At 45.0% G+C, this 10,056-nt stretch overlaps 1 protein-coding gene across 2 annotated transcripts in view; it reads left to right on the plus strand.

Annotated features, from left to right (window-relative positions):
- DAPK1 (death associated protein kinase 1) overlaps positions 1 to 9,768 on the plus strand; it is a 210,994-nt gene extending 201,226 nt beyond the window's left edge. For both annotated transcript variants that reach the window (XM_055578982.1, XM_055578983.1), the window contains exons 24-26: positions 1,163 to 1,283; positions 4,214 to 4,402; positions 7,268 to 9,768. In XM_055578982.1, coding sequence (XP_055434957.1) covers positions 1,163 to 1,283; positions 4,214 to 4,402; positions 7,268 to 8,500 — 1,543 coding nt within the window. In that variant the 3' untranslated portion in view covers positions 8,501 to 9,768. The remainder of the gene's footprint in view (positions 1 to 1,162; positions 1,284 to 4,213; positions 4,403 to 7,267) is intronic.
- The last annotated feature ends 288 nt before the right edge of the window (positions 9,769 to 10,056 follow it).

A 10,056-nucleotide genomic window follows, 5' to 3' on the forward strand; every position in this document is an offset into this window, starting at 1 on the left:
ACCCAGAGGGAGGAATGAAAGACCTGAAAGGTCCCTTTGGCTGGGCCGAAATTTTTATTGTATGTTTCGTTGTTACCAAAGCCACCAATACACATAATAACAAATGAAACAGAAGTAAAAGGCACAGGATAAAAATCAGCAGCCTTGGAGTACCACTGCCCAGAGGTAACTCTTTTTAGCTGTTTTATGCATTTTTTTTTTCAGCTTTACTGAGATATAATTGACAAGTGAAATTGTAAGCTATTTAAACTATACAAAGTGGTGATTCTATATATATATATATATATATATATATATATATATATATATACAATGTGAAAGGATTCTCTCCATCTCATTAATTAACATATCAGTCACCTCGCATATTTCTCTTTTTTGTGTATGAGGATGTCAATCAGTATTTCTTAGAATGTAAGTTGCAACCTGCTAGTGGATCATAAACTTCATTTCAGAGGCCTGCAGTAGAATGTAGGTAAGAGGAACATGATAGAAAATATCAGAGTGCATTTTATGTCCAGTATTCTTGGAAAGCTTTTTTGTTTCACTGAGGAATATGGATGTGCTTAGAATCACAGCGTAAAAGTATCTATTTTTACTTAGTGTCTATTCCCCCCCAAAATTTTGAACCTACAGCTCTACTTAATATGCTAGTAATTTGAATTCTTGGTTTATCAACTCACACTTACCTATTATCTTCCTGATATGAAAAATAAGGCTTCTACTCATACTTTTTTTTGAACATTTTATTTTGTATTGGAGTGTAGCCGATTAACAATGTTGTTATAGTTTCTGGTGACCTACTAATTAATACTTTAGGTCTAAGGTGTTGTTTCATGCTCATCCCTCTGTTCTCACTCCATCAGCTTCCACAGCATCTCTTCTGCCTGGTCAAGTGAGTTCATTAGGCCTCCCCTTTCCTGTGTCGAGGGAAGCTGTGTTCCCCAGTTTTGTGGAACCTGGGGCACCTGTCTGCACCTGGAGCAGGTGGTGTCCCCAGGCCTCCACACCAGGGTAACATTACAGAGTCCAGCCAACAGCAGGTGGGAGTGTGTCTCTGCAAGGCCACCAGCCCTTCCTTGCCCCCCACCAGCTCTTTGGACCAGTCTGTGGAAACAGCTGGGGAGACTGCGTCACTCTCAGGAGGCCACTGCTCTTCCCTTAGGTTTGGGAATGATCTTCACATTTCAAATAAGCTCTTTGTTCTGGATGCCGGGGCTTCTGGCTCTAAGGACATGAAGGTGCTTCGAAATCACCTGCAAGAAATACGGAGCCAGATTGTTTCGGTGAGTATACCTGGGGAGGGCTGGACCCAACCTTCAGCCGGACCATCCAGTGGCCAAGGAATTGGACCTCTTTGTGCCTCTTTGTATGGTTCTCGTGGTTTGGTCTGGTTTTCAGGGGACCCAGTACAAGGTATCTACATGGCCACGTTTTTATCCTGTTGTTCTAGGGTGAGCAAGAGTAGAGAAATGAGGAGATGGCCTCGAGATGAAGAGTTATTATGGGCAAGACAGACTACCTTAGAGTGTATGAAATTCTGAGTTTTAGTGGTTTGTTTAAGAGTAAAATTGCTTCCTAAAAATTACAAAAGCAATTCAAAAGTGAGTAAACATATTGTGAAATATTTGGGAAATGCAGAAAAGTGGAAAAACTGTCACCAACAAAATTCACTGAAGAAATAATAGATGACCAAGTGGAATGAGATGGTGTGCTTAGATGGCAAGATCTTAGGAAGTGTTTCATTTTCCCAAGTTATATAAACTTTGTACAGTTCTCATTAGCATCTGAATGGGATTGAGGACATGGGATTTTTGTCTTAACATTTCAATAGAAGAATAAGTGAACATAAAGGCTCTGCAATCAGTAAATAAATGGAATAGATTAGTGAGGGTAGAAATAGTTCAGAACATCTGCAGAAATTTAATAGAAGACAGAGATGTTATTTAACTTTAATGGGGAAATTTAATAAATGACCTGGCACAACTGGCTATTTGCCTGGAAGGAAATAAGGTTAAACTCCTACTCACTACGCAGCCCCAAAATAAACTGTAGGCAGATTAAAGCGTTTAAATGTAAAAAGCAGTATCTTGAATGGAAATGCAAGAGAATTTATTTTTAAAATACCTTGAGAGTGTTCAAGAAACCTTTTAAACCAAGACAGAGAACCTCAGAAGTTTTCAAAGAAAATACACCAATATTTTGTTCAAATTCATTGGACAACATGAAAGTTTAAAAAGTTTTTTCTGGCAAATAAATTCCATAAATGAAGTTAAAAGGTGACATGGATTGGGGAAAAAAATATTCTCAATGCTTCTGGCATATGAAAGATTACTATCCATAATATTCAAAAAGCTATCTGAAATGAGCAAATGTTCTAATGGAAAATGCTAAAAAAGAAAAAAAAACTGCTCTGGGGACTGTTTTTTTGTCTAAGCTCCAGTGTAACAAGGATACGGCTCTTACCCCCTGCCTGGTAGAGGCCCTCTTCAGTTATAAGTTACTGTTTACCTGATGGAAGTGACCTGTTTACAACACCAGGCTCCAGTTCCAGACGTGCTTTAGGAATTTTCAGGAACTCTCTCCTCTCTCATGAAGCCTGACCCCGACTTTCTGAAAGGGACCGCACTACAGCACTCAGTGGGCAGGAAGTAACCCTGGAGGGCCTCAGAGAACCTGGTCACAGAACCCAGTGGGTGGCGATCAGGAACAGTGGTCTGTGGAGGGCTCAGTGCCTGCCCACCAGGTGGGACAAGGGCCTGTGCTCCCTGCAGCGTTTTGAGCTGAGGTGTGGCATATATCTGCTCCACGTCCCTGCACCCCATAGCTCCTGAAATCAGGCAGATGGAACTCACCAAACCCACTGCTTTTAGCCCTGGGAACGTTGTTGAATTTAACAGGCATAAAAATGTGATTGAAAAAGGGACTGCCCAACAAATGATGCAGTGCAGTGTATGGCTTGTTCAGTTCAGTTCAGTTCAGTCACTCAGTCGTGTCCGACTCTTTGCAACCCCATGAATCGCAGCACGCCAGGCCTCCCTGTCCATCACCAACTCCCGGAGTTCACTCAGACTCACTTCCATCGAGTCAGTGATGCCATCCAGCCATCTCATCCTCTGTCATCCCCTTCTCCTCCTGCCCCCAGTCCCTCCTAGCATCAGAGTCTTTTCCAATGAGTCAACTCTTTGCATGAGGTGGCCAAAGTACTGGAGTTTCAGCTTTAGCATCATTCCTTCCAAAGAAATCCCAGGGCTGATCTCTTTCAGAATGGACTGGTTGGATCTCCTTGCAGCCCAAGGGACTCTCAAGAGTCTTCTCCAACACCACAGTTCAAAAGCATAGGAGGTTTAATTAGGAAGATGTGTTGATTATATGAGTCTGTAACACAGACTGATTTATTTAACCAAGTTAAGAGATGAAAAGCTCATTACAAGCCAATTACCAAGAATTAATCAAATTGGCTCTAATGGTAAAGACCCACCTGCCAATGTAGGAAACATAACAGACACAGGTTCGATCCCTGGGTTGGGAAGATCCCCTGGAGGTGGGCACACAACCCACTCCAGTATTCTTGCCTGGAGAATCCCATGGACAGAGGAGCCTGACAGGCTTCAGTTCACAGGGTCACAGAGAGTCGGACACAACTGAAGTGACTTAGCACACATGTACATCTCAACAGTAATCCTCAACGATACCTAATTTACTGGTAAAAACCCATCTAATGTTGATATAATGATACTTAACTCTCTTTTCCTGTCTCTTTGTTCATAAAGTGGTCATCCCCTGGCTGAAACCCTCACTACAAGGGGGTGGGGGGACATCAGAAGTTGGTGCACCTTAGGTCACGGAGTCAACAGTTCCAGAACCATTACTGCAAAGCCTCACCATCTGTCTAACATGAACAGAAGTGAAAGCCTCTGTAAACTTGTAGATTTGTGAAATAGATTCTGCTTAAAAGCCAGTCTGAAAAAAGAACTGCCCCAGGCACCTAACACAGTGCTTTGCCCATAGTAGTCATTCAGTGTTTGTTAAATAAAGCTATTAGTGTTGTTCAAATTTAAAAAAAAAAGACCTGCCCCAGTACTTAGCCAAAAAAGCATGAGTGCACCCAAATAATTCCATGCAGCAGTGCAGCTGTGAGCAGCGTCATTTTTAATCCCAGCTCCCCCTGAGTCCCCACAGCAGAACATTGACCTGCCCATCCTGCATGTTCTAGGTCTGCCCTCCAATGACTCACCTATGTGAAAAGATCATCTCCACTTTGCCCTCCTGGAGGAAGCTCAATGGCCCCAACCAGCTGATGTCACTGCAGCAGTTCATGTACGACGTACAGGACCAGTTGAACCCGCTGGCCAGCGAGGCAGACCTCCGGCACATCGCCCAGCAGCTCCACAGTGCTGGCGAGGTGAGAGCTCCAGCCTGGCAGGGATCTGGGAGGAGCCCCCCGGGATGCATTTCCAGCATCTGAAGGTGGGATGAGCTGGAGGGGCAGAGTGGCAACTGCGCATTGCCTCTGATGCCTCACAGGAAGGCTCGAGTGATTTCCTGAACTGTGATCCTCTGCTCTCCTGTCCACCTTAAAAGTGCTGTTTATTTGTTGTTGTCTTTTTTTTTTCTTTTTTCGCTTTGCTTTGGTTGGTTCGTTTTCTGGCTTCTCTAAGTTTGAGGGCAGAATTCCCACTACCCTGGGTGACTGGGCCTCTCCTCCCTCTCCCCATAGCACCTGGTGCTTAGCTGTGATTCCTGCAACTCAGATGACTGCTCTCCATGAGGCATGTCAGCTACACACAGACCTAGTGGGTTCACAGACAGTCAAGAAATGGCAGTGATGTGTCCTCAGGGAGATGACATCTGGAGACACTAAGATGTGCCAAGCAGTGGTCCCCAGAAATGATCAAGAAATAGAAATCTCTGTTTCTGGTTGTGTTACATTCAGCACTGGGATGTAGTTTGGGAAGTCCGTTCTAATTGCTTCATATGCTGCCTGTCCCTCTAAAGGGGGCGTAGCCTTCACATGCTTCCATCTTGTGAAATCAGGAAACAGTATAAGCTAGTCTGGAACAAGAAGAACAGTTCTGAACATGAAAACCCAGAAGCAGTTCAGAGAATTTTACAAACAAGAAGTTTGCCTCCCCATTCTCAGGGGCCACATTGGGCCCTTGGCCATGGATCATATAGGCTTGAAATTCTAATTAAATCAAGAAGCCAGTGATCCTAAAAACCTAGAGCCTCAAGCAGTGATTGTGTCAGTCTTTGAATCTCCATGAAACTACAGGCTAAATCCACTAGCCCCTCCAGCGGTACTTTAAATGATTGCCTCCAAGGATGGGAAAAATGAAGGACCAAAGCTTACCTTATAGTGCTAGATATAAACGTATATATTTTAACCACAATAATAAGCTCACTCTTTTTAATAATGTATTCTCTTGCCTTCTGGCATTTGACCAGCAACTTTTTAGCTGGTCAGTTCAGCAATTCATCTCTCCTTGCTCTTGAGACTTTAATAAGTAAATGAAGGTAAAAAGAAAAGAAGGGAAATCTGAATCAGGATGCCCTACTCTGGCTGCCAGCCCCTCTCCAGTACTGTTCTGCTTTCTAGAAAATAATCTAAGGTTCTTACTCAGATTTCATCAGTTGTTCTGTCTTTTTCTGGCTCAGGATCGCACACTGCACTCAGTCATCTGTCTCCTTAGTCGCCTCCAATAAGGCACAGTGTATCTGTCTGTCTTCTGTGACCCTGAGGAGATAGTTATGTCTAGGACTAAACTGCAGACAGTATTCTACCAAAATGAAAGTGAAAGTCGCTCAGTTGTGTCCAACTGTTTGCAACCCCATGGATAGTCCACGGAATTCTCTAGGTCAGAATACTGAAGTGGGTAGCCTATCCCTTCTCCAGGGGATCTTCCCAACCCAGGAATTGAACCAGGGTCTCCTGTATTGCGGGCGGATTCTTTACCAACTGAGGAATCAGGGAAGCCCATTCTACCAAATGCCTTATTAAAAACTAAAAGACACTGTTCTGCATTCCAGAAATGTCTCAAGTTTGAACAGAGGGCATCTCAAAGACTTAAGACTACGGGGAGAAAAGTGGGGGCTTCCCTGGTGGCTCAGATGGTAAAGAATCTGCCTGCAACCCAGGAGGCCTGGGTTTGATCCCTGGGTCAGGAAGATCCCCTGGAGAAGGGAATGGCTACCCACTCCAGTATTCTTGCCTGGAGAATTACAAGGACAGAGGATATAGTCTATGGGGTTGCAAAGAGTTGGACATGACTGAGTAACTAATACTCTCTTTCACTTTTCATGGGGAGAAAAGTACTCCCAGTGCAAACAGGTCTCAGCCTCCATGTGAGATCACTGATCTTTGTAGAACTAACCCAGGACAGAGAGGCAGGGAAGGAGGGGTAAGTGCCAACAAGGAGAAAGTTGCTTCTGTTTGTGTGTGTGTGTGTCATTTTTTTTTCTAACTTCTGCTTTTTAAAGAAATGAATATGACAGGAAAAGCTGAAGTCCCCTTTGGCCATCACCTCTCGTCTCATTCCTCCCTTTCCCCTCCAGGGGCAACCACTGTGGTAGCATATCTTTCCAGAACAGTCTAATATAACATTCTGAATCTTTTTTGAAAAATTTCAAGCCTTCAGAGAAGTTGGAAGAACAGTAGGATGTATCCTCATATCCTCCAAACCTAGTTTAACTAGCTGTTTACGCTTTGCTAAATTTACTTTGTCTCTCTTCTGTTTATTTATTTGCTTTGCAAACATCATGACCTTTCACCTCTGAATAATTTAGCTCGCATCTGCTAAGGAGGACATTCTCTCACATAACCATAATATAATTGATTATCATATCCTGGAAACACAATGTTGATATAATACTATGGTTGAATTTATAGTCCTCTTTCAAGTATTTGCCACTTGTCCCGGTATTTTCTTTTACAGCTAATTTTATTCATTTGTGTATTTATTTTGGAATTCAGAATCCAGTCAAAAATCACCCATTGCATTTGGCTTCTGTCTCTCCCTCTCTTATTGCACTGGCCTTTTATAATAAGAGTCAAAGGTAGTCTTTTCAGAATCTCCCTTATGACATTGCCAAGCTGGTATTTCTTGGCTGAGTATTGATTTTGAGACCCCTCCATATGAATGTCCTGGGTCGTTCCTTATAGCATCTGCACAGATTTCATCCCTGCTCAGGCCCCTTAGTAGTTTGAGCAGCGGGGTTATCTGGCCCTCTATGTTCCTAATGCATGACTTCCCCTTGTCCCCTCGGACAGATCAACATCATGCAGAGCGAGACCGTCCAGGACGTGCTGCTCCTGGATCCCCGCTGGCTGTGCACCAACGTTCTGGGGAAGCTGCTCTCTGTGGAGACCCCACGGGCCCTGCACCATTACCGCGGCCGCTACACCATGGAGGACGTCCAGCGCCTGGTGCCTGACAGCGACGTGGAGGAGCTGCTGCAGATCCTGGATGCCATGGACATCTGTGCACGGGACCTGAGCAGCGGGACCATGGTGGACATCCCTGCCCTGATCAAGACTGACAGCCTGCACCGCTCCTGGACGGACGAGGAGGACGAGGCGCGGGTCTATGGCGGAGTGCGCATCGTCCCGGTGGAGCACCTCACCCCCTTCCCATGCGGCATCTTCCACAAGGTGCAGGTGAACCTGTGCCGGTGGATCCACCAGCAGAGCACCGAGGGGGACGCGGACATTCGCCTGTGGGTGAACGGCTGCAAGATCGCCAATCGCGGGGCCGAGCTGCTGGTGCTCCTGGTCAACCACGGCCAGGGCATTGAGGTCCAGGTGCGTGGACTGGAGACGGAGAAGATCAAGTGCTGCTTCCTGCTGGACTCGGTGTGCAGCACCATCGAGAACGTCATGGCCACCACGCTGCCCGGGCTGCTGACGGTGAAGCACTACCTGAGCCCCCAGCAGCTACGAGAGCACCACGAGCCCGTCATGATCTACCAGCCACGGGACTTCTTCCGGGCGCAGACTCTCAAGGAGACCTCACTGACCAACACCATGGGCGGGTACAAGGAGAGCTTTAGCAGTATCATGTGCTTCGGCTGTCACGACGTCTACTCGCAGGCCAGCCTGGGCATGGACATCCACGCATCAGATCTGAACCTCCTGACCCGGAGGAAACTCAGTCGCCTGCTGGACCCGCCCGACCCCATGGGGAAGGACTGGTGCCTCCTTGCCATGAACTTGGGCCTTCCCGACCTTGTGGCCAAGTACAACACCAATAACGGGTCTCCCAAGGAGTTCCTCCCGAGCCCAGTCCACGCCCTGCTCCGGGAATGGACTTCCTACCCCGAGAGCACTGTCGGCATTCTCATGTCCAAACTGCGGGAGCTGGGGCGTCGGGACGCAGCGGACTTCCTGCTGAAGGCGTCCTCTGTGTTCAAAATCAACCTCGACGGCAACGGCCAGGAGGCCTACGCCTCAAGCTGCAACAGTGGCACGTCTTACAATTCCATTAGCTCGGTCGTGTCCCGGTGAGGGCAGCCTTTGGCTTGGGCAGGGTCTCTTCCAACTGCAGGGGCAAGGGGGACACAGCCCATCTTTCCCACCAGAGATTCTGGCGCGTTCCTTCCTACGCCCACATCCTGAAGGACGCCCCCTCCCTCCCCGCCTCACCTATTTCTCTGCCACTACCTCCCTCCTCTCACACATTCCCTAATGTGTGAATGAATGGTCTTTCTAGTTCAAGAGCAGACCCTATCCTTTAAACCTTTGGCCATTTGAAAAGCTAGCCACCCTCCACCTCTCATCCTCTAGTACCTTGCTTCTTAATGATAATTTTATTGGAATTCCTAACTTTTCAATGACATTTTTTTAAACTGTTATATTAAATGTCCTTTAAAAAAAAAAAAAAGCGCACATTTATCCAAGATGTGTATTTCTTATACTCTTTTCTTTGTTATATCATGTCCTCAGCTTATCTCTTTTATATTTGTAGGAAAAACTCCCATGTAAGGAATCCCACTGTATGATTTATAAACAGACAATATGTGAGTGCCTTTTGCAGAAGAGGGTGTGTTTGAAATCATCCAAGTCAGCCCGAAGCTGTCGAGAAAGAAACACTCCCTCTCTGTCTCTTGCTGTATGCTGATCATCGCCAGAGGTGCTTCACCCGAGGGTTTTTGGTTTTGTTTTTTTTTTTTTTGGAAATTTTTGTGTTTCCTTTGGCAAGGAAAGGGGAGAAAGAAACCTCCTCTAGAGCAGTTTCATGGCCAGTGTTGTTACTACAAGACATGTCCGTGTTTGCTTCTGTTTCAACGTCAGTGTGAACGATCACGTGGAACCTGCAGGCTGTCATGCTTCTTCATCCCCTGTCGTCTCAGGTAGAAGGTTGACACGGTCATAGGGAGCCAAGACCTGTGTGAGAGTTCAGAAGACCCCGACTCATGATTTGTGGCAGTTTGTTGTCGTGCATAGCAGACGGTTCTCCACATTTAGATCCTGGTTTGAAAACTTCCTGTACTTGAAGTCGCAAAAAGAAAATAAAGGAAGCAAGTTTTCTTGCAGTGATTTTTGAATTGTGATGGAGTTTTAAATTGAAATAAGGGAACATGTCCTAATTCTTCTGTCCTGAGAAGCATGTAATTTTAATATTATATCATATGTATATATATATATGCAGTATGTATATACATATATATTAATACAGGTATTTTTACTTAATCTTTAAGATGTAGTAAAAAAAGTTTTCTTTTTTGTTCTTTTTTTCTTTTCTTTTTTTTTTTTTTTTTTATAAATAAACTGTTGCTTGTTGCATTAGCTTGTTGGTCTTTAATTCAAAAATGATTCTTTTTGTCATGTCTTCATTTGTCAGTACCCCACCTCGTGGGACCAGCCAGTCCAGAAAGTGATTAAACCTAAACTCTTAGGGCTGGAAATCAACAGCAGTTTATTAGGTGCTTAATTATTACTGAAGTTGGGAATGATGTGGAAAAGCAGAAAGAGCTTGGATGATGTCACATGTGTTTTTGCTTTAAAGAAAAGAAGCTCTTTCCATTTTCTTGGGTGAACCCCAAAACCAAATTGTATCATTT

The sequence above is a fragment of the Bubalus kerabau genome, chromosome 4 (assembly GCF_029407905.1).
Source record: "Bubalus kerabau isolate K-KA32 ecotype Philippines breed swamp buffalo chromosome 4, PCC_UOA_SB_1v2, whole genome shotgun sequence".
Taxonomy (NCBI): domain Eukaryota; kingdom Metazoa; phylum Chordata; class Mammalia; order Artiodactyla; family Bovidae; genus Bubalus; species Bubalus kerabau.